Source organism: Pleurodeles waltl, chromosome 10 (assembly GCF_031143425.1).
Source record: "Pleurodeles waltl isolate 20211129_DDA chromosome 10, aPleWal1.hap1.20221129, whole genome shotgun sequence".
NCBI classification, from domain to species: domain Eukaryota; kingdom Metazoa; phylum Chordata; class Amphibia; order Caudata; family Salamandridae; genus Pleurodeles; species Pleurodeles waltl.
In genome coordinates this window covers 1,019,602,514-1,019,626,990 of record NC_090449.1, presented here as the reverse complement: position 1 = coordinate 1,019,626,990, position 24,477 = coordinate 1,019,602,514, and the positions used below count along the sequence as shown (strand labels likewise).

Genomic DNA, 24,477 nt, shown 5'->3' with positions numbered 1-24,477 from the left:
TCGACACAGTGTCCCACTGCACCGTATGCACCAGACTCCACGCAGCAAGCATACATGGCAAAGCCCTTCAGTGGACACCCTCCTTCCTGACAGGCAGAATGCAGAGAGACAGACTCACCCGACACCTGTCAGAACCTACAGAGATGTGCCGTGGAGTACTCCAAGGATTCTTGTTGAGTCCCACACTGTTCAACATCTAAATGGCCCGCATGCCCCAGTCATCAGAAACTAAAGATTAAAAATCGTCTCCTACCCCGATGATACATAGCTGATCATCTCCCTGACCGAAAACCTCACAACAGCCAAGAAGAACTTCCAAGAGTGAATGGAAGCAATCGCCGCCTGGATGAAGGAGAGCTGCCTCAAGCTAAACTCCGACAAAACTGAGATCCTCATCCTGGCATGACCCCTGGTGTCCCTCAGCACTTGGCAGCCCCACCACCCATTCAAATCACGCACGCAACCTTGACGTCATCCTCAACTCAGCGCTCACCATGACAAGACAGGTAAACTCTGTTGTTTCCACACCCTCTGACTCCACCGGAAGATCTTCAGATGGATCCCGAGTGACTGCTGCAAGACCTTGACACACGCACTGATCACAAGCAGACTTGACTACGGCAACGCCCTCTACGCCAACGCCCTCTACGCCGGAACTACCAAGATGAACCTGTGCAAGCGACAACAAATCCAGAACGCCTCTGCCAGACACATCCTGAACATCGCCCGCCGAAAACACATCACAGGACACCTGAGATATATCCACTAGCTCCCTGTCGAGAAAAAGATCAACTTCAAGCTCCTCGTACACGCTTACAGGGCCCTCTACAACATAGGATCCAGCTACCTCAATCACCTCATCACCTTTTTACTCCCCTGCCAGACCTCTCCGCTCCTCCCAGCAGTCACTTGCCAAAGTACCCAGCTAAAGAAGTCCTCGGCTGGAGGGGGATCCTTCACCTACCTTGCAGCAAAATGCTGGAACACCCTGCCTATCCACCTCAGGCAGTCGCCATCGCTACCTCAGTTCAGGAAGGACCTTAAGACCTGGCTGTTCGACTGAATCTTGAGGACCTACCCTACAGTGCTTTGAGACCCTACGGGTGAATGGCGCACTTTAAAAATTGCTGATCTATTGATTGATTTATTCACTTACTGGCATACTCTCTCATATCAGGCTCCTTCACTAACTCACTAAACTCTGGCCACATACACCTGCTCCTGAAATAATCCAAATTGACCCTGATTAACATTTTAGATACCTGGCACATGTCTAAAGACAGTGCAGGCCATCCATCAATGCAGGATATGGAGCATCTCATCCACAGATTCAAATGTAGGAGTTTGGGTGTGGTCCCTACTCTAGTACAGAAAAGGCAACAGAGGGTGCCAAGTCTCATCAATTTATGAGATCTGTTGGCAGGACACAACTTTGTGGATCATAGTCCTTCCTTCTGCTTGGTCTTCCCGACAGGCACCACCTAAATTGAGTTCCCTCTTTCTATCTGGCAGACATAACTTTGTCCGAATGCAGACTTTTAAATCATCTGTCCTGGTGCTATGCTGCATCCTCTAGAGATGAGTGAGATACTTGGGACTTTATTTGGAGTGGGACGGAATGAGACATCTGTTGTAAAGTTGGTCGATGTCTTGTCCTATCAAATGCACAATTACTGTATGTGACTCAGGGCCTCGTTTCGGCATTGGCGGTCCGACCACCTGACTCCCAATGCCACAGGGATGATGCCACCGTCATACCTGTGGCATCCTCTCTTCCTACTACAATGTTACCACTAGACTCACCGGCGGGAACATTGTAATAGAGCGTTCCCGCCGGTCAGTCTGGCTGGAACAGTGCTATGGTATAGGACTTGGCTCCCTTAAAGGAGCTGAGTCCTATATCGTAGCACAGAGGGGGCCGACCAACACCATTGGAATGCGCACTGTCTGCAAAGCAGGCAGTGCGCATTGTGACGGTCCTGGGCAGGGGGTCCCCTGCACTGCCCATGCCCAGGGGGGCTTCCTGCCAGCCTTTCCATGGTGGGCTGCCCACCATGGAAAGGCTGACGGAAAGTGGGGTTGTAATCCACCAGGCAGCGCTGAGTTCAGTGCTGACATTGCTGGCAACAAGTCCGACCGCCGTCACCCCATCAGGATCTATGACCTGTGCTGAGTCCTACAGAATGAGCTTTTCTCCCCTTGCTAACCTCAACGGCACATCAGGGTAGGAGCCACACAGCACTGCCTTAATCACAGCTCGCAGTAGGCCCCCTCTTTCTCTCTCTCTCCAAATGCAGCTCTGAAAAAACTGAAAATTTGCAGAACGTTCACACATCTTTCAACACTGTCGTGCAGGCAGACATCCAATCATGCTGTCCAAGCTCCGCCACTCATTCAGGTCATGCCTAGGCATACACAGTGACTACATCCTTCCTTCCTGACAAACAGGATTCAATGCTTCTCCTAGCTTTAGGGGACACTATCCTCTGCAGACACCATGACGTAGGCTCCATGCACCTACGTGATCTATGATTCAGAATGATTAAGACATTTCCATCTATAAATATTGCACTTTTCAAGCACTTTACACTTCTTCATGAGCACAAACGTAGAAAATGTCCCCAGTGCAAAGTCTATATTCAGACTGTGTATGGGAGGTTGAACCATACAGCAATATATTTTTGTCTAGCTAGAAAAAAATATTGTCTTCTTGGTGCTTGACACAGCAAGCCAGAACCCAAAAAGGATGGGGGTGAGGAGGTGTGGCCAGTGGACACTTACAGGACTTTCCAGCTGAATTTAAACAAAGGGTAGAACCAGGCATGGGCATGGTGAGCCTCCTAGCATGGCTGGATCAGAGGCAAACACACTAAGGTCAGTCCTGTGGGACGTATTTTAATGTACTTTCTACCCTTACAATACAGCCCAAGAACAGCCAAATTGCGTTTTCCAAGTGCTACTGTAGTAGGATTTTTTTCCTTAGTTCTTGCAGTCTACAATCTTAATGCTATGGACTAGTGGAACCACAATCTATAAAAGGAGTCTGAAGAATCACCTACGAGTCTAAAGTGGAACCTGAATATTTGCACTTTAGCTTACGTGATGTGAGCATATGATTGCCATGGTGCATACTGCTGGCTTTGATGTTTTGATATTGGTCTCCAGCTCTTTATAACATGTTGTCTATAGCTGTAGGAATATGATATGTGGCCTTTCTATTTGTTTCTGTGGATCTAGGCAGCTTCTGATGTAGTACATCAACAGAAATTGATTTGTTCAATTAAAGTGGTTGAACGTACAACCTACCCCTTTTCTTTTTTGAGTAACAAGGAGTATTTCATTAATGGAAACATGCATCTTCTCCTATAGCCTCTCTGATTACACTGAGAGTCCACTGAGTTGTCAATTCATTTGCACTTAGTATATTATGATTGCCCAGGATGTGGCATCAGCCCATTGCATCCTTACCCACAGAACTACCTTCTTTCTCCAGTCTGAAATCAAGGGATGTTTGTGTATACTAATCTCTCCAGTCCATGCTGGTCATAAAGTCAATGTAATGGACCATTTAGAAAATTAGTCATCTTGGGGTCAATAGACTGGCTCTAATTTTCCAGGCTTAGAAATGGAGGGATGTGGGAGAGTCCATATGTGACATGGTCCAACATCATTTCAAATCCTCTACCTCTATGAACGTAAGCTGGTTTGGATACTCAGCTCTGTGAGAGAAAGGGCCAGAATGCCCCCAAAAGCTCACTAGGGTCTTTAGCTGATTGGCAGCAGGGAAGTGGATGTCCTGTGTCCAAATTAATTACACTTTTGGTGACCTAGTGAGAGCTTATAATTAAATAAAGCTGAATCAACAGAGGGGCTTGGAAGAGTTAACTCAGATGCAAGGCAACCAGAGAGGATGGAAACCAAAGTTGAAACAAATGAGAAACCTATTTGGAATTTACTGCTATTTCTAGGATGCAACAAAGAAAGCATAACAGCAACATGATTAATATGTGGTGATTAAGCCCAATGGAAATGTCTAGGACTTAACTTGATACTGAGACAGGCACATGCTACAAACCTACGGGCTGCTCTGAATAGTGATTAGCCAGTCAATTTTCATAGAAGACCCAGTTGTAAATAATTGTTCACTGGTTTAGGACTGAGCCCATCACAGCTGTCAATGTTCAGCATCATTGAGCTGCAATGGGTCATGATTCTTGGCTGAAGGATGCCCCCCAATTGGCCAGCTGTGAGGAGGCACTCCAAAAGGTATAGCCAATCAAAGTTCAAGGCTTAGAGCACTATTTTGGACACTGTGAACGAAGAAGAGAAAATAGCACTTGAAGAAGAAGCAGCAACCACACAGCATGTACCTTAAATTCTAGACTAGAAAGAAAACCTTAGGATTTTCTTTTATGCAAAGATACACACAAAGCAACATTTTTACTGTATCAACTTTTAATCTTCTTTTCTCAATGACTATCAGGAGGGAACGGTGGTGGTGTCATTTAAATCCACAATGGAATAACAGGTGGTAACCATCCCTTACTCACATGGGCAAGTACCATGAGGTTGGACCTGGTGATAAATGCACATGCAAGCACAGGAGTGAGCACATTTTATGTTTATTTCCGATTCGGTGATAGTGCAAAGAGGGTACAAATCATCGGGCTTGGTCCAAAACACCACCCAAGAACATTGCATTAAATTATTAGTTATGAGGATTCAATTCTACAATACCTTGAATCTGGGCCTCAACGGAGAAGCAGATATTTTGCAGGAAGGTTCCTATGAAGCTCTCGAGGAGATCAAAGCTGGCAATGTCAAACTGGAATTTATCAACCGGTTTGCTTACTGCTTCCTGAAGTTTCACAGAATCTTTAATGCCAATCCCAATCAAGTAAATTGAAATCCCTCTGGCCTTCAAGGCTCTAGCAGGCTCTTTGATGTCATCAGTAGACTCTCCATCTGTGATCAAAACAGTCACCTGAGGTACATTTTTCTCAGCTCGGCTTCCTGCACTGTCAGTAAAGTAGTTTTTCCGAATGAAGTCCAAAGCTTTCCCAGTGTTTGAGGCACCAGTTCTGTATGGCAAATTCTGTATTTGTTCTAAAATCTCAGCCTTTGCGGTATATTCGTTCAGCAAAAACTCCTGGAAGGTGTCATCGCTGTACTGGGCTAGACCAATGCGGATTCTCTCACTGCTAACATCCAGGCTGGAGACCAACGTATGGAGGAAACTCTTTACTCTCTGGAAGTTTTCTTGGTTAATGCTAGTTGAACTGTCCACCACGAACACAATGTCAGCAACTGTGGCTCTCCTGCAGGCTTCAGGAGACAAATAATATCTGGTGAACATTTTTATGAAGAGAATAAACATTACACAGCAAGATATGCAATCAGCATGGGTGGGCTGACAGCGTTGCAAGAAATCAGGACCTGTGTAAGGACTAGGATTTTTCTGATGGAAATTACAAGTCACAACCTTGAAGAAATAATTATCTTCCATGCACAATTAAAGGGATCCAGACCATTGGGTTTAATGCTTCTTTCACATTCACAATTTACTGTTAGTGCATCTCTATGATGTGATATAGACATTGCTGGTTGGCAGGTGCATTCAGCCCAGTATTAGTATTGTTCATATTTATGGAAAGAGCTCCACTCAGTTCAACACTACGGAGCTATGAGGTGGAGAGAGAGATAAAGAAAGACTAGAAAAGAGATAAAGTAAAAGACAAATTATATGCAATTCAAAATCAAACCCTGAAATAGTGTGGCATGTGTAGATTGATGGGAACATTATTGGCAGTGAAACAAGGAGACCCAAATTTCAATCACATATTTCCTTCTTGGTCAAAGTACATGATCTCAAGGAAAATCATTTTAACAACCTGTGCTACACTTATATGCAGTGCTCAGAAGCAGGCACCCCATCGCCACCAGTGTTAAGTACCATATTATGCATTCAACTCACCATAGCATTCATTGAGTCTGCATGTGTTACCTGTCAGTTACTAAGTGTAATTTAACACAAGGGCTTCAATCATAGCAGTGGATCATTTCTGGTGTTCAAGAAAAAAAGTGTGAACATAAATGTTAACTATTTTATGCTAACATATGTATCTGCTCCTTTTTCAGTGAAAGGTTAAGCACTGCTTTTGGTACTTGTATACCAATAGTGGTTTATAAGGTGATAATCTCAAGCACCTCTTCCCCCATACCTCCCAAACAAGCATTGCATATCCGAAAGTTCTCGCTCAATCTGCAGTAGGAGCATCTCTCGACTTAAATCCAAAATGTGCAGGAGCCAAAAGCCTTCTTCCACTCTGCACCAAAGGAGTTAGATCTTCATTCACATCCATTTCCAGCATTCCACCTTCATCGCTTCAAGAAAGATCTGAAGAACCTTCTCTAAGTCCTTTTCTAAGCCACACTCACCCCATGTGTAATCAACCCTCTCCCTCTCTTAGTTATGTAGCCCCTCCCTTCACTCTTCTCCCTATTTCTTCAACACACAGAAAAAATCCCAATAAAATACAGTGGCCACAACTTCTAATACGCTCTCTTATCATCCTCCCATTTCCTGTTTTCACACAGACTACCATTCTCTCCTTCATTATCTATCCCGTTGTTTAGTCTGGTTGGTGAGACCATCCCAGTTAGCGGGGCACCCATAATGCCATGTCATCAAGCTTCAAGGACCACTTGTAGAAATAGGGTCAAGCTACAGACTACAGTGAGGTCACGGGCTAACTGTCCATGGGCACCACATTCATAGTGGATACTGCATCCCTTTCACCTTAAGCTCCTTCCAAGTTAGAACCCAAGTTGTCAATTGGTTGTCAATTGAATTTGCCAGAAGTATCCCATTGTACACCTGTGTTGGCTACAAGCACAACACTCTTGAGTTTACGCAAATGTGAGATTTCTTTTAAATTAAAATTTGGAAATGTATCTGCCCAGCACTTCCCGAAACAGTTCAGTTTTGGTGCCAGTGAGATCACTTCCCTCATGGGAAAGGGTTGCAGGCATCCCATCCCGCCTTTTAGATTAATGGTCTTCTTGGGGGCATACATTGCAAACTGAGCTAGTGACATCTGTAAGATCTTTATTTGTGGGTTTTCCATATTTTAACACTGCTTTTAATGTGTTAAATGTACTCTAGATAGATGCTTGGCACATGCAAAAAGAGGGGGCTGTATGCCAGGGATCATGAACCAAGGGCACTGTGAAGATCACTGCGCCCTTCTCCCCTCCTGGGTTCCTTTGGTAAGGAGAGGGTGGGCGGTATCTGATTGACAAGGCTGCATATGGGTGTGTAGGTATATTATTCTGAAAGACCAATTGCATTCGTAACTAACAGTCCTATTGATGTTTGTATAGGCCTCTAAATATGTTTTTAATCTGTCGTTTGCATTTGCCTCTAAACAAGGCTGCGCCCCGATAGTTGCTTTAAAATTGCACTAATGGAATCAAATGGTCCTAAAAATAAGAAGTAAAAAAGAGACTTGAGCATCACTCTTTTCAGTTGTGGGCTGTATTAGGGAGCTGTCAATCCCTCCTCTCATTCACTGGTTTCTGGGTTCATTACACCGGACATGATGCCTTGGGCGACCAATTTTAGCTTTTCAAGTTAGTTAAACAGAAACTTGGCAAGACAAATTCTCTAGCTCCAAAAATCGGCATTTGTTTGAAAATTAATTTAGGGTGCTGATAAATAAACATTATAGCCAGAGTCAGGTGCAACATCTCTGGAAGAAGGACTAGCAACCTGTCTGCCTTGAAATGCCACAGGTCTGTCATAGTAAGAGCCTTCTCCACTATATGGGGGACTACAAGATCCTCAATGTTATGTGTAGAGCCACAGGTGAATGAGTGAATGAGATATATATGGGGCTACCATAGCTCTGAAGTAGCAGAGCACTATACAAGAGAGGGGCTTATAAAGGGATGCATTTGGAAAAGAGGGCACAGAAGATAGAAGGGTGTAAATGTGGACTAAGTCTAGAGGAATGCTTCTATGAGGGAAAGGTTTCTGGTTGAGCAAGACACATTGGTCATATAGGGATGCTGGTGGAGACCGTGGGTGATGTTGCCTAAATGGGAGAAGGGAAGCCCGAGTAAGAACTACAATAGGAGAAAGAGGCGAGTGGAGAAGAGGAGGTGGGACTGTAGATCTACAGGATAGAGTCTGTGGATCTATTAGTGGAGTGATGAAATTTGAATGGCGTGTTGTTTGTAGAGATATTTCTTTAGCACTTCCTGCCACTTGAGAAGGTATGATGCCAGGGATGGAGTTCACAGATAGAAGCTGAGCCTTAGAAAGTGCATTGAAGCCTTGGTACATGGACAAAGATATCCGTCACACACAGTGCAGCTTCCTGATGATCCAAAAATCCTTAGGAAAACCCTAATTTTACCTTAGGTTTCCTTGTATCATCTCTGGCTGCAAGAAGAACCTATCAGGCGATGGATGCCAGACGGAGTATCGCTGGAAGGTCAATCTTGTTGGGTAAGGCTTCATCCATCAATTGTGCCCGCCGGGAAATTATTAATGATCTCATCATCATGACTCTAGTCTCACACACTTAAAAAAGACACCATACTTAGGTCCTCTTTAGTAGTGGCCCAAAACTTCTGATGGGTCCGATAACTGGCCTCATCATAAGTATAAGTTTTTGTTTCACACATGGACATTTCACCCTATGAAACTCTGGAGGGAAAACGTGCAGGAACTGGATTTCAAACACCGATTCCCAAGTGTTATTCCCCAAAACATGTATTCTCTGTTATTTTCCCACTCATGGAATTAATGAAACCCTAGAAACACAACAGCTTATCAAAGTGTAACAAAGACTATTTTTCAAATATTATATATTCTTAATTGCATTATGTTCTTTTGCTTTAACTCCTGGTTCCCAGTGTTTTCCAAGAGAAGTCTTGTGTGTCTACTACCAGACTCTGAACATTTTGGTGCAGTAACTGATCTGAGTATAATCTCTGATCTGGGATGACCTGAGGCCCTGAATGTTCTGCAAGGCTTGGAAGGGGAAGAAAGCACTGCCCCCCAACTAATCTTTTCATTTCGTAGAGGTGACAATGTCAAGTAGGGATCACTGAATAAGCTTTGAAAGATTCTTTCTTTTAAAAATGGCAGATCATGTGTGTGTGTGTGTGTGTGAGAAATATAGACCAAGAGAGAAAGTCAGAGTAAATATGCATTTGAGACAGTGAGAGAGAAAGGAGTAGTGACAAGAAGAGGCAACGCATTTTGTGTACGTGAGCAAGAGACTAAGGTTAGAAACGGGTCAATGATAAATGCTGAGAAAGGAAAGAAGGAAGCAGTGCTTAATTTGAGCCGGTGGTTTCCGGTACGGGCACTGGCACTTATTTTTGAGAACCAGCACTAATTTTCAGCCTTAAGCATTTATTGTGAGCAAAAGACACATATGAGAAAGACAGAGGAAGAGAAAAACAAATAAGCATCACAATGGGAGAAAGCGGAAAGCTGCAAGAGTGAGCTGAAGGGGCAGAGAGTGGCTGTAAATGGATTGAAGAGGCCCGAGATGGCTTTAGGATTACGCTGTCTCAGTATTCAGTGATCGCACATTTAAATGCAGTAGTCGTGTGTTTCAGAGGGGAGCTTTGCGCACCCTCTCTTTTTTATTTACAAATTAAGCACTGGAAGGAAGGATGAAAATGGGGAGATAGAAACAAAGGAAGTAAAGGGGGTAGATAGAAACAAAGGAAGGGAAGGTGAGACAGGGAGAAACAAGGGGAGGAAATGGGAAATATAGAAAAAGAGGATGGAAGGGGAAGAAAGAAGGAAAGAAAAAAGATGGAAAGAACAAGCAAGGAAGAAGAAAAAAAAGAAAAAGAAATGAAGAAAAAAAAAGAAAGAAAGAGAGAAAGGAAGACCAATTCCAAAAGACGGAAATTGAAAATTTTGCATGTGTAACATGCTCTAGAAGCAATCTCTACTACAACATTTACGTATCATAGGAAGTCAAGAGATTGACAAACAAGGGCATATAGACCTACCGGGTGCAATCTGGCTGGTCTGTCGAACTGCTTCTTCCACAGTGGTACAAATGACCTGCAGCATATTATGGGAAATGCCTTCCAGGGCACTGAAGTCGGCCACATTATAGACATGCTCCTCAGGTGGGTCGCTGGCAATCTCATTCAGTTCCGACAGGACCGCGTCCTTGATGCCAATAGCATAGAGCGTGATGCCGGCACTCTTCACCTCTGCGGCTGGCTCACCGATATTATCCTGAGCTTGCCCATCTGTAATCACCACCGCAATTTGGGGGACCCCATCCTTGGCACGTCCACCGGCCTGCTCAGTGAAGTGTTTCTCCAGCATGAATTGGAGGCTCTGGCCAGTTTTGGTCCCCCCTCCTTTGTATTTTAGGGTCTGGATGTACTTTAGAATATCTTCTTTGTGGTCATAGGTTTTCAAGAAGAATTCTGTGCGAGGTGTGTCACTGTACTGGATCAGACCGATACGAATTTTGTCATGGTCTACATCAAACCCACTGATCATCGTGTGTAAGAAGTCCTGCATCATCTTAAAGTTTTCAGTTCCAATACTCCAAGATCCATCAACCAAAAATACAATATCTGCCACAGTTGCTTCCCTGCAAACTGAAAAGTTACAGAGAGCAATTTACTATTTTGTCTGATTGATCACAGAGGCAGAAAAACATGAATAAGGTCTTATTTTAATATTTTGTTATCAAACACCATCACCGTGTTGTAATGGTTTGGGATAAAACCATGATGAAGGAACCTTATAAACACCTAGCTATCCCATGTCCAGTGGCGTAAAGCAGCCCCCTGCAGCCTGTGGTCCACGGGGCCCCCAACCTTTATCGGGCCCATCAATCCTTCGGGCCCCCATTCTGCCCACGGCCCATGAATATCTGTGAGATATGATAAACCTTGGAGCTTGTCTTCACACTCTGCATGGAAGCCCCATCAATTTACAGTATGCTGCTGATCCTTGATTTAGAGACAAACAACATTTTCTGTTGCATTAACCACAAGAACATCCCTTGTTCCTGTTGAGTGTGCTTCTGCACTGCTGATTACTGACTCCTCAATGTGTTTTCATAGGAATAAATTACATGATAAGCATCCTGAGCATTGATCACTACACCAGGCACAACCGGCCAAGACTATTACCTTTCAGAAATGGGCTCAATGCTGGCATTTGAAGCAATAACTTTGTTTCTTCCTGGTTGCATAATAAATGTAGCAAATGAATATGACCAATATGCATGTAATCAAATTGATCAGTCCCAGGCCCTGAATGTTACATCAAGTCTCCCCACCAGGTCACATCTCACTTTCATTGTTTCCCTCTGTTATGTCATGCACACCGTTTTCGCATTGTACGGGTTAAGCAAATACACATGCAAACAGGCATGCATACAGGCAGCCTACTACTAGGACAAGACTTACATCCAGAGCTCTGTCCAGAGTACAGAAATTGGTATAGAAGATGGGGTTCATGGATTAGGTAAAATGGACAGCGCCCGCCCAACCTATGATTAAAAGCTCTGATTTTGGAGAAGAATAAGTTCATGGTCAAGAAAATGGATGCCCTGTTTCTGAATATTTCCTCTTTCGTCAGGCTATGGATAGCATCAGAGCAAGAGCAACAGAAATCAAGGAAAGGGTCTACAATAATGAGCATGTTTTCCTAATCAGGGCCAGCTGTGTGTAGATTCAGGGCGGAGAACGCAACAATCTTGAGGATAAGGCACACGTTCTGGGCTGCTGAGGGCATGGGAAACAGCCTGAGCTGAGAGGTATAAGTAATCATTCAAACGTTTTTTTTAGCAGTCCTCAGCCATTAAAGAGCATAATATTAGGTAAGGCTAAATGTAGTCCTTTCCAAAGCCCACCTCATGGTCAACTTGTAGGCCATGGATGATCTAGAAACTATCGTACAAGGACAAAGTCAAAACTGCCATTCTGACGTATTAAAAACCTTCACGTATACAAGGGCCTAAGGAGCAATATTTGTACAAACAATATTTAGGACATAAAATTCATGTCAGGCACTATATTGACTACGATATTACGATACTACATCCTGGAAACAATAGATCCGGTTTTACTTGTGCAGCTCCTCAGTCAGAAAAACCACAGGTAGGGAGGGGCATGGGTTGTGGGCAGAGGCAAAGCCAACCCCAAATATCCCTGCTTGCGCCGTGAGGCGAGAAGACAATGCTTCCACAAAGACCACAGCCAACCCACGCCATCCAACCTGCACAGTAAAACCCTGCCCTTCCCCCAGATATTTACAACCTAGTCAAAGCAGTAGATATATATCAGCATGTCATTCTTTGGAAGTGGGGAAATCTTGCATTTGATGCAGTTATAGTGGATAAAACCAGAAGGGTTGACAAAATCAATTTCATGACGTCCAAGAATATGTTAAGAACTATCATTTGGTAACAAATCTCAAGCAAACAAGGATATTGCTTTTGAAACAGAAAACATCAGATTAATCTTGGAAAATGTGCACTCTTAAACTGGAAGGGATGGTGTAATAGACATATTTAGGTATGGGCCCCTCAGCCAATGGCATGTGGCTAAATGGTATTGAACAAACATGCTAAACGCTACCCTGAAAATCTGGCAGGATACTAGCCCTTATTGTCTATGAATGAGTATGTTTTGTAGGACTAAAAGGGGTAGATCCATCTAAGATATTCAAGTTAACTAGTGACAATGTAAATTAATTTAATTTTGATTGATTGTATATAAATTTATGTTACGTGAGTATCCTGGCACTGACACTGCTCATTAAGCAGTTGGTAATATTTTCATGTGCCTAGTTAATTTTACTTGATGAAACTGTTTATGGGACCATTTCACTGTTAATGGAGGAAAGTAAGTTAGATCTAGTGAACTGCACGTTATATATCACATTTTAAACAGTCTCAATGCATGAAATACTATTTCAAATCAATTTTACAATGGTTTGGCCTGGTAATTTGCGTGCAATAGAAACAAGAGCTTGAAAATTAAAGGATAATTCCTTTATCTGTTGCCTTCCAATCCTTACCTGTTTTCTGAGAATTGGTGAAGCTCAGAAAGGAAGCACAGAGGACAAAAAGCAGCAAGAGGTTGTGGACATCCATCTTGAGACCGCACCTGAAACAAAAGAATGGAGAGCAATAAGAATCTGCCGTATAATCTTGTCAGAAGTATTCATCGGGAAATTCAGAAGGAACCCTGGACCTGGAAATAGAGGGTGATTTTCAACCCCTATATTACACCCCCCTTAAATTCAGACACTTTATCATTTTCCTTAATGCTAAAGAATTTAGGTAGACATAATCTTAGACCAGTGGTTTTTGTCCTGATGTCTGGGGGCGAGTAGGGGTCCGTGAAGCCTACTCAAGGGATCCACAGCTGCTTGCAAAATTAAATAATATGAACAGATAAAGTGTATATAAATAAAGAAGCAAAATGTTTAATTGAAAATTTTAAAAAGTCCTGTATTTGTAAAGGAATTTGAAATTGGAGGCTAAAAATCTGGTTAGTATCTTCTGATTGGTTCATGGGAGCAGTGCAAGTCCATCAAACAGAATGTATGAGTGGCCTCAATTCAAATTAGAAACCCCCCCTTCCCATTAAAATTTACATTTGGTTATATAATCGTGATTTACACAAAAGATGAACTATATTATTTATTTGATGAACGCTTGTTTCTGTATTTTTAGTGTATTGTTTGTGGTTCAAATCATCAAAAATGCTTGGGCGGCGGTCCGTGACTTCCAGTAATAACTCAGTCGGGGGTCCTTAGATTTGTATAATAATGCATTGTGGGTCCCCAGGATTCATTAATTATTAAGTGAAGGTCCACAGAAGCCAAAAAGTTATGAATCACTGTCTTAAACAATTGAGACTTTTAGGGTTGATCAGTAACTTACAGTCAGGTGCTCTTATAAATGGCAGAGCCTGTTGATACTAGATTCAAATACTGGGAGTTGAGGCAAAATTTAGAGAACAAAAATAATATGCACATATCTAACTCCTACAACTCTTCGTTGCTATGTTCACTATGTGAAACACTGTTTAGTTATCCAGGATCCTCGTTGCTGGATTGGGAAGTGGGTGCTCTTTTTCTAACCACAGTTGTGACAGAGATGTACTTTGACAACTTCTATACATCATGAATGCCCTGTGCATATTTTGAAGCAGATTGCAATCTGAGCAGACATTCTGTTCTTTAGATTAATTCAGCAAATTCTGAATTTGCCTAATTTCTATATGATCTTAACATTTCTTCTTCCTGTGATTTTCTAACCATAAGGTCTGACACTTTGAAAACACTACCCCATCTTGACGGACGTTTTATGAATTGACCCCTGATTACCCCATCTGTGTTGTTTCAACCACAGAGATTTACCAGTACAAACTGTCAGTTGTACAAAGGAAAAATGAATATACTTGCTTGTTTGTAGAAGGATGACACAAAAAGCAATAGAGTTGAACAAACACTTTTATTAAACAGTTAGTCTCAATGTCATTCTTGCTTCTCTGGCTGTGGTTCAGCCAGATTGAGTCTCATGCTGAGTCAGCTCCTCCTGGCCTGACAGACTAGCATTTAGAGCAAATATTTTGACTCACTCTTGGGTGGGGGGCACAACAGGGCACCATATTTATAGGAGGAGAGTGTGTCATGTGAAGCAGGCAGTGCTACCTGGCAAGACGTGAAATGCAGTTTCTCACCATGCTTTCTACCTCAAGTACTTGAACACTTTACAAGGCTACACTTAATGTTAGATCGGATCAGAATGGTTGAACAATCTTGGATACAAACTTGTTTCTGTTTGCAGGATGCTCGCAAACCAGCGGAGTACCAGGTGCGCCCACTTGAAAAAAAAATTTGCCAGTGGAGATGACCATTGGGCACTGTTCTTTGCTTGTGGTTTACATTTTCTCCCTCTTCTTGCTTTTGAGTAATGGAGTCAATTTGCCTTCTAGAATCTTCACTCCAAGTTTTCGTTCCTTTTCCTTTGCATACAGACATCTATAACAATTTATAATTGTATGGGCAAGTTAACAGCTGTAGACCAAGTAGAATCTGTGTTACAGCACCTAGTAGGACTGAGGTAAAGTGGACAGACTGCATGGTATGTATCCATTTTTAATATCAGCCTTTTTATTCTTGTACTACTTCAGGTATTGCCCACTATTCCCCTTATCTCCTTTGGTTCTGTGTCATTTGCAGAACAAGTCCTGAGTTCTTTTATCTTTTCTCTTAACAGCTTGCAGAGCAATTTGCTGTTTCTTCCCAATCTTACACCACTCTTATTTCCAACCTTTTTCTGAATTGTCACTCCATTGTCCCAAAATGATGTGACCTGCCAATCCTTTTGTTCAGATGCTTAATAGATGACTGATATGTGCTTGATTTCATTTGGCACTCGTTCTCCCATCTACCTTATGAAGCATACCAATTCTACTAATCTCTTCCTCTACAGTGATGGTCTCCTCCTTCTCTGACTATGCTTTTCTACATCATTTTACCTTCCACCTCTCCTTCTGTGCCTCCTGCCCATTCTCTGCCTGCCCATCAGCAACTTAACATCCAGACTTTGTCATCACACCATGAAATGAGCCAACTCTGTTCTCATCAGTTAAAAAAATGGAGGGCATTGTTCACAAATTAAAAGCTTTGATGATATGTAAACCTTTCCAGGTGAATGCAACACTGAAATCCTTCAAATTGATAAATGGTTTGGTCACAATGCAAGAGTAACATATTAATCAATCAGTTGTAGCTCATAGTACATCAGAGCTTTAGAATACATACACATGTAGGCGCAAAAGGTCAAATCAAGTAATTAAGCCATGGTCATTAGTTGATTCTACATGGAGTCACTGACTTCAGATGGAAATTCTAAAATCCATGAATACAAAGAGGGAGACAATTTAAGATATGAGAAGATTTGCTCAATAACGCACTGTCCCCACAAGTAATTAAGGTATCTTAAATACTTCCTCGCTAAGTACATTGGGTGAGTTACACGAATGTCACATATCAAATATTCGAACAATAGTTTTCTATTTAGCTAAACATTTAATGCAAATATCAAGTAAAAGGGCAGAATAAATGGTCAGACTCTGCGCTCTAACTCACAAGGTAGTAACTGAGTTAAGAAAAGGAACACAGCAGGAGCGTTTGACCGGTCCTATATCAGAAACTGTAAGATGATCATCTTTCCTGAAGAAGTGCATAGTTTGGGTCTTGTGATCTTTGCTAAGAGAATGAAAACTGTGGTGGGGAAATGGGTATATTGAGAGGAAGGAGCATTGGAGTCAATCCAACAATTAATGTTTGAATAAACATGCATTACCTTATTAACATACACAGAGACGATTGCTGGATCACTTACAAATAATCTTTGATAGTGATTATGACTTACTACCAAACAGTATTAAAAGGTAGCGAAAAGAAGCAATAAAAGGCATGATATTTCATGAAGACATTATTTCATAAAAGAAATGTTGTTTACAGGTATTGACTGTAAAGCACAGACAGAGATGGAGAGTCATGAACTTATTTCATATTCAGTTCATATCTCTGGTCTCTTTATATATTTAAGAGGTGCACACTCTCATGAAGTGGATTTAAACATCTTTCCAATTTCCTTCTTCTAACTCTCTGGGTCACTCCAATGCTACAGCTTCCATTTCAAGGAGCATGTGTGTGGGAAAATTGACTGTTTATCCTTGGCTTAGATTCAATCCAGAAGGACAGGGTGGCGTGTACTGAAAATAGGGATCCCTCAACGACAAAGCCCTTTGTGTATATGAATACGTGGCTCTGCGTATAAACCATTTCCGAAAAAGGAGTCTATGGGTAGAAACATTCATGAAGAAGACCAGAGGAATTTGCAGCAATTTGCGTATTATTTTAACGTCATTTTTTCTAAACAATTCGAGGCCAGCTGGGGAGTGCAAACGGATGGTCCGGGCCAAGGTTCTACATAAGACCACAGTCTTTAGAAAAAGTCATGCACGAATACAGCTTAATAGACATGATACTGTTTATAACAAACTCATGTATCTCAAAATCTCCTAGAAAGCTATCCAGGACTGCAGTGGGCCAGCTGCAGTAACTCAGAGAGAGCCTAAGCAGTCAAATCTTGAAGAAGCATGCACACTGCATAAAGATCTAGATGGTGGCTATGCTTAATTTGTAAAAAAAAAAAAAAAAGTACATAAGTGCTGGGTTCAGAAGGCAGCGTTTAGATTTATCTAAAGTTGAGGTGCTGAATACCCAGGCCGCTTAATCCTGATTCCAGCTCATGCCTCTTTAATCTACCACCAGACACTCTCTGCCTCTTTCTGATTATTTTTCATCTCTGCTTTCCTCATTTGTCATTGTTTTTCTGCTTTTCTCTTCGTTCTTCTTTTCCCCTTTGTGTTTCTCTCTCTTGTTCTGGATCAAAGGTTCTTGAGGAAAAAAACGTAAGTGCTTGTTCCCAAAAATGAATGCCGGTGGGCCCCACCTACATCCACCAACACAAATTAAGCACTGAATAATGGGGCATTTACACCTCAGTTACAAAGAAAAAGATTTGAAGGTAAATATGCTTTTGGAGGTTAAATGTATTCCCCCCACCCCAGTTTGTGAGGATGCATAAGTAAGCTTAAGGAAATGGGATATGACAACAGCAAAAAATAAATTTGTGTCTTTTTAGGGGGCAGGACCTGGAATGACTGTGTGGTGAATTTTGAGTTTGAAATTGGTAAGTGAACATGGTCAATTTTAATGTGCCTATGGCCAACTCAAGTACTTCTAGGCACGGGTACAATTTACTAGTGTCACCAAGGTGGGTGCCGAACTGTGACCCTTGATCCTACAACATTCCTTCTGACACCTGCCATAGTAATTTCTGAAGATGCCCCAGATATGACTCAGTGTGGCAGAAGGGAACACAAATTTGGCTCAAGCATAAAGGCTTTTAGATGAGCTTCAAAGCCAAGAGGATTGTTTCTCAATTACTGTTCTTTGGTGAGGGGCTCAAGAGACGAGGAACATGTAATTTTTAGGGGATTGCAACTTTTTTAACATGCGGAAAAGAATATTCATGCGGTATGGACATGTTGAAGACACAAAAGGGCCTTTTTGGGGTACACCGATTCATTTTGTCTAATGGATATATGGCGGAAAATGAAAGTAGGACCCACAAACGAGTGATAATGTGTTTAACTGCATCCTGGTCACCACTGGAAACCATTGCAAGATGGACCGGCCTGTAGAGCTAGGGTCACTTTCATATGGGACCATTAATGAGGCACACAGTCATGTTAAAAACTTCCAGAAGTTCTGTAGACTGAAAAAATAAAGTGTTTTTCATACTCAGTCAGACCTTCACAATACTGATAATCAGAAAGACTAATTCTGAAGTTTAAACGATCTGATTCATATCAATAGGAATAAACTAACTACCAAAAAGCAGTCATATAACTATGTATCAGCACATTTAAAAAAAGGCATTGTAATACTGAATGATTTTTAAATACCCTGATTGTTTATTCAGACACTATCTTTACGGTTCTGTGCATTTAAGTGGATGTCATACCCAAGTTACGGTTCTACAAGCATGGCCGGTCTGGGAACCCAAAGCATCCCTGGCAAACTATATCTATATATATATATATATCTATATCTATATATATATATATATATATATCTATATATATATATCTAAAACAAATGGTCTAAATCTGTGATGCTCAGTGACGCGCTCTTGCTGACACTATGACGCGTTTTGACATGTAGTCTTCTTCCTGGTGGTTTTTAGTCTGCTGTTCCTCATTCTCTCCTGACGTACTGGTTTTATATAGCATTATGGGATTGGTAGTTCACAGATTGCGGTATTACTCCTGATTGTATACTTTCAGCACAGTTGCTTTAATCCACATTGAATGATAGTGTGCAAATTATTTTTTTCATTTCCATATTCGTAGTAATTTGTGCCTCTTAAAAGCCATCCACAATGTCTCTTCCTTTCTAAATAAATTTTTGGCTCCCAATCTGTTTTTTTCTGCTTGACATGCTCTCAGCCACATAAACAAAATAATTATGCACACGGCGTCTGGACCCTTCATATTCCATTAACAGGGCCGCATCAAAAGCTTTGAGGGGCATCTGTTCGCCATATTACCTCTAGTGAAAATGTCACCCCCTCATAGTGGGGTAGCGCCAGGCGCTTTTAGAAGTTGAACCACCGTCTCTTGTCTTCCAGTGTTCTGTACACATCAGGAGATCAGGATAGATATATATATATATATATGTATATATATATATATATTCCTCTCCCCTCCTTGAAGCCCCCACTGCATGTGCTGGAGAGAGTGACAGAGGTGCCACAGTGACCCACTTCCTCCAAGATTTCAATGTCTACCGCAGGGTCGGCTCCTCCATTAGGGCGGAGGAGCATCACCCCCCTGCCAGCAGGGGCAGGTGCAAAACCTTTACAAGGAAAAGATTATAAAAAGTGTTTATTATCTTTTCCTTGTAAAGGGGTGCACCCACGGGGGTAACAAGTGTGAGGGGGAGGGCACAGCACTCTCCGTCAGAGTGCATGTGTGTTAGGCTGGCCGTCTTAGGCCGGGCAAACACACATGCGCCATAGGCTCTCCCCAGCCAAGCAACACCGTGATCGGGCTGGAGAGAGCCTTCACAGGCTCCCAGTCTGCCTGGGAGCGCCCTGGCTGGGCGTTCCCAGCCAATCCTGATGCTGCTCAGAGAAGCGTCAGGATTGGCCGCAGGGCAGGCTGGGAGCCTGTGCCTACAGCATGCTGAGGAGACGGAGGAGCGACGGCGGAGCATGGCGTTTAGGTAAGTTTATTTATTTTGTAAACATATTTATTAATATTTCCCTCCCCTGCCATGCCCCTCCTCCCCCGCCTCCTGTGTGCTGCCCCGCCCCCTTTAACACCTGCGAGCCACGTCTAGTCTACTGTTAATTTACATTTATATCATGATTTCCGGTTGCGGTAACAGAATTACCAGAAATGTGGTATTACCATCACGTACCTAACCCTTCTGTACACGAGGGGTTTGTCTAACCATTATACCATTATATTCTATATATGATTCGAAAATGTCTGTTCAACTATCAATAAGACACATTCGAGCTTTAGAGGTGAAATCTAGTGAAAAACAAATTGTGTCCTCTTATCCAATCATGTATCATCAACCATCACCAACAGTAAGGGTTACAGAACGTCGTGTTATATGATTTCTGATTGGGTTGTAAAACCTAGTGTGGCATCATCGTTAGATGGGCCCTTTAACAATATAGTTTGTTACACTAAAAATCAATCCCTTAGAAATAACAGTCCCCAGTTGGTTAAGTTTAAATAAGTGCTAAACTGGAATCAAACTGAGACAGTTTAACTTACATGCAAATTGCTATTCTGTCATACTCACATAATCATACAATGCTCACATGTGGGATTAATTTTAAACTTGAAAAAACCCATAACTCACTTCTTGAGGGGCAGAGCAGGATTTGTAGGGGCAACTGACTGGCACAACATGGGGAGGAATGAAAAAAGTGTCAGAGTTAGAGCTGTGGCAAAGTATGTGTGGGTAGGACTGGTCGGTGGGGGTCATGAGAATGAAATGATCTGTTACACACCACCCAAAATGAATGAACTATTAAGTTTCTCAAACTGTGGCAAGAGTTTAAACTGATTCACCGCTTGATGTTAAAGCTATTAGTTGAACAGGGGGGATAGTTCAGCGAGTAAAGGTGCCCACTTGTGAAATGCGAGTATTATGCTGAGGTTTAAATCCGGCTTAATATTTTAGTTATGTTAGGGTGGAGCAGTGGAGTAACAAAACTTAAAAGGGTCCCTCTGAAAAGTACCTGTAGGGGGCCCTCTTCCCCCTGGACACAGTCAGGGGCCTGCTGCCCGTGCACAGCGTACTGTGCTGAAGGGGGGCCCCTGGAGCTCTGGGGCCTCCCGCGCCGCGGGGGATGCGGGGGCCTTTGTTACGCCCCTGGAGTGGAGGTGGTGAAATAACTGGGCTTTGGGTGGTTAAATCACTAAGGTGTAGCGTTCTTTAAAAAGATGCATCTTCACTTGTTTTCTAAATTGGAGCAACTTTGTGGTGGTCCTGATGAATACAGGGATTTAGTTCCAGATCCTGGATGCATAGATGGGAAAGGCCAGCTGCCTCCTTTGTTCCTTTTACCCTTCTTAGTCTGCAGTCAGACGGCGTCCCAGCTGTGGGTGTGATGATTAGGTAATGACCAGCGCATGTGGATTCTGCTTGGATAGCTCCACATACCTAGTGAATTTCATTTCATTCATTTCATCTCATAGCAATAACATTCCTGCAAATGAAGGTCTTTAGCAAGTTTGTATGGTCTTTAATAAGACATTTTCTGAGGTTTACAACTCAGAGAGGCAGATTTTTGCACCATGCCAAACAGAAAACATTATTTAGCACTTGAAGGGAGAGAGGGATGCATTCACCCCAAAGAAGAAGCAGGGAATCCCTGGAGTGGTGGGAAATGCCTTGCCCTATAAAATTCAACTTGCAACACTTCAGGAGCATTCAACTGCACATTTGGGCAAATAATTATTTATTGGAATTCACTATGTCTTGAGTTTATCCCCTTTTTCAATGGGTACTTTCACCGAGGACATTGTGGTTTTTTTAGTGGAATACTGTTTGTATGTCTACTAGGCTGGTGTGTGCAGGCCTTGACTCCGAATTTAAGGCCATATGTACGAACACATTTTCCCATAGACACAGAATAGGTAAAAACCTTTGCTACATCTGGCCCTTAGTCATTTCGGAGGTTTCACTGAAGACTTTTGGAAATCCCTATAATTGCACTCTGGTTTGTTCTACCGTTGTCCACGTGCTTCAAATGCATCTTACTGTGGGCTTAGGAAAGCCCTCAGCCAGGAACTAGTTCTACTGCACCTTTGCAATGGTCACATATTAATTTGTGCCTCCTAATGCCCCGCCTGCAGTACGCAATCCAGTGTATGTCCTCTTCGGGCCATCTATGTGTTTTATTTCGCCAATTTAGAGAATTCTCTTCAATGGATCATTTACTTCTTGGAATTTACTTCTTTCTCAAACTCATACGGTGCTCCATGATTTACATTGTGATGCCCTGATGTTGCAATGCATCTCGAGGAGTGCCCTTCATCAGGGGACAAATTGTGGATGATATTTAAAATGTGTTCACTTCCAAATAAAAAAACAATAAAAAGGATTAAAAAATTGCCATTGTTTCATTTCCTCATGCATGTTCATTCAAACACATCATAAAGAGAATGAATTGGTTAATGAAGTTCTTCTATGTTTATAGGATTCTCATCTCAATAATTGACATTGGTGTGGTGGCCATGAACGCCACACTGTGAATGTAGGAGGCTGGACTGGCTTGTAGTGAGTACCAAGGGGTACTTGCAGCTTGCACCAGGCCCAGTTATCCCTTATTAGTGTATAGGGTGTCTAGCAGTTTAGGCTGATAGATAATGGTAGCTTAGCAGAGCAGCTTAGGCTGAACTAGGAGACGTGTGAAGCTACTACAGTACCACTTAGTGTCATATGCACAATATCATAAGAAAACACAATACACAGTTATACTAAAAATAAAGGTACTTTATTTTTATGACAATATGCCAAAGTATCTTAGAGTGTACCCTCAGTGAGAGGATAGGAAATATACACAAGATATATATACACAATAGCAAAAATATGCAGTATAGTCTTAGAAACCAGTGCAAACAATGTATAGTTACAATAGGATGCAATGGGGAAACAAAGGGATAGGGGCAACACAAACCATATACTCCAAAAGTGGAATGCGAACCACGAATGGACCCCAAACCTATGTGACCTTGTAGAGGGTCGCTGGGACTATTAGAAAATAGTGAGAGTTAGAAAAATAACCCTCCCCAAGACCCTGAAAAGTGAGTGCAAAGTGCACTAAAGTTCCCCTAAGGACAAAGAAGTCGTGTTAGAGGAATAATGCAGGAAAGACACAAACCAGCAATGCAACAACTGTGGATTTCCACTCTAGGGTACCTGTGGAACAAGGGGACCAAGTCCAAAAGTCACAAGCAAGTCGGAGATGGGCAGATGCCCCGGAAATGCCAGCTGCGGGTGCAAAGAAGCTTCTACTGGACAGAAGAAGCTGAGGTTTCTGCAGGAACGAAAAGGGCTGGAGACTTCCCCTTTGGTGGACGGATCCCTCTCGCCTTGGAGAGTCGTGCAGAAGTGTTTTCCCGCTGAAAGGATGCCAACAAGCCTTGCTAGTCGCAAATCGTGCGTTTGGCGTTTTTGGACGCTGCTGGGGCCCAGAAGGGACCAGGAGGTCGCAAATTGGACCTGAAGAGAGAGGGGACGTCGAGCAAGACAAAGAGCCCTCACTGAAGCAGGTAGCACCCGGAGAAGTGCCAGAAACAGGCACTACGAGGATGCGTGAAACAGTGCTCGCCGAAGTTGCACAAAGGAGTCCCACGTCGCCGGAGACCAACTTAGAAAGTTGTGCAATGCAGGTTAGAGTGCCGTGGACCCAGGCTTGGCTGTGCACAAAGGATTTCCGCCGGAAGTACACAGGGGCCGGAGTAGCTGCAAAGTCGCGGTTCCCAGCAATGCAGCCCAGCGAGGTGAGGCAAGGACTTACCTCCACCAAACTTGGACTGAAGAGTCACTGGACTGTGGGGGTCACTTGGACAGAGTCGCTGGATTCGAGGGACCTCGCTCGTCGTGCTGAGAGGAGACCCAAGGGACCGGTAATGCAGCTTTTTGGTGCCTGCGGTTGCAGGGGGAAGATTCCGTCGACCCACGGGAGATTTCTTCGGAGCTTCTGGTGCAGAGAGCAGGCAGACTACCCCCACAGCATGCACAAGCAGGAAAACAGTCGAGAAGGCGGCAGGATCAGCGTTACAGAGTTGCAGTAGTCGTCTTTGCTACTATGTTGCAGGTTTGCAGGCTTCCAGCGCGGTCAGCAGTCGATTCCTTATCAGAAGGTGAAGAGAGAGATGCAGAGGAACTCGGATGAGCTCTTGCATTCGTTATCTAAAGTTTCCCCAGAGACAGAGACCCTAAATAGCCAGAAAAGAGGGTTTGGCTACCTAGGAGAGAGGATAGGCTACTAACACCTGAAGGAGCCTATCAGCAGGAGTCTCTGACGTCACCTGGTGGCACTGGCCACTCAGAGCCGTCCAGTGTGCCAGCAGCACCTCTGTTTCCAAGATGGCAGAGGTCTGGAGCACACTGGAGGAGCTCTGGACACCTCCCAGGGGAGGTGCAGGGGAGTGGTCACTCCCCTTTCCTTTGTCCAGTTTCGCGCCAGAGCAGGGGCTAAGGGGTCCCTGAACCGGTGTAGACTGGCTTATGCAGAATTGGGCACCTCTGTGCCCAACAAAGCATTTCAAGAGGCTGGGGGAGGC

The 24,477-nt window shown here is 43.0% G+C and overlaps 1 protein-coding gene across 1 annotated transcript in view; it reads right to left on the bottom strand.

Moving 5' to 3' along the window:
• The window catches only part of LOC138262145 (collagen alpha-4(VI) chain-like), a 343,879-nt gene that overhangs the window by 197,030 nt on the left and 122,372 nt on the right, over positions 1-24,477 (bottom strand). The window contains exons 3-5 of the mRNA XM_069211929.1: positions 13,085-13,173; positions 10,042-10,650; positions 4,738-5,325 (exon numbers count right to left, since the gene is read on the bottom strand). Coding sequence (XP_069068030.1) covers positions 4,738-5,325; positions 10,042-10,650; positions 13,085-13,173 — 1,286 coding nt within the window. The remainder of the gene's footprint in view (positions 1-4,737; positions 5,326-10,041; positions 10,651-13,084; positions 13,174-24,477) is intronic.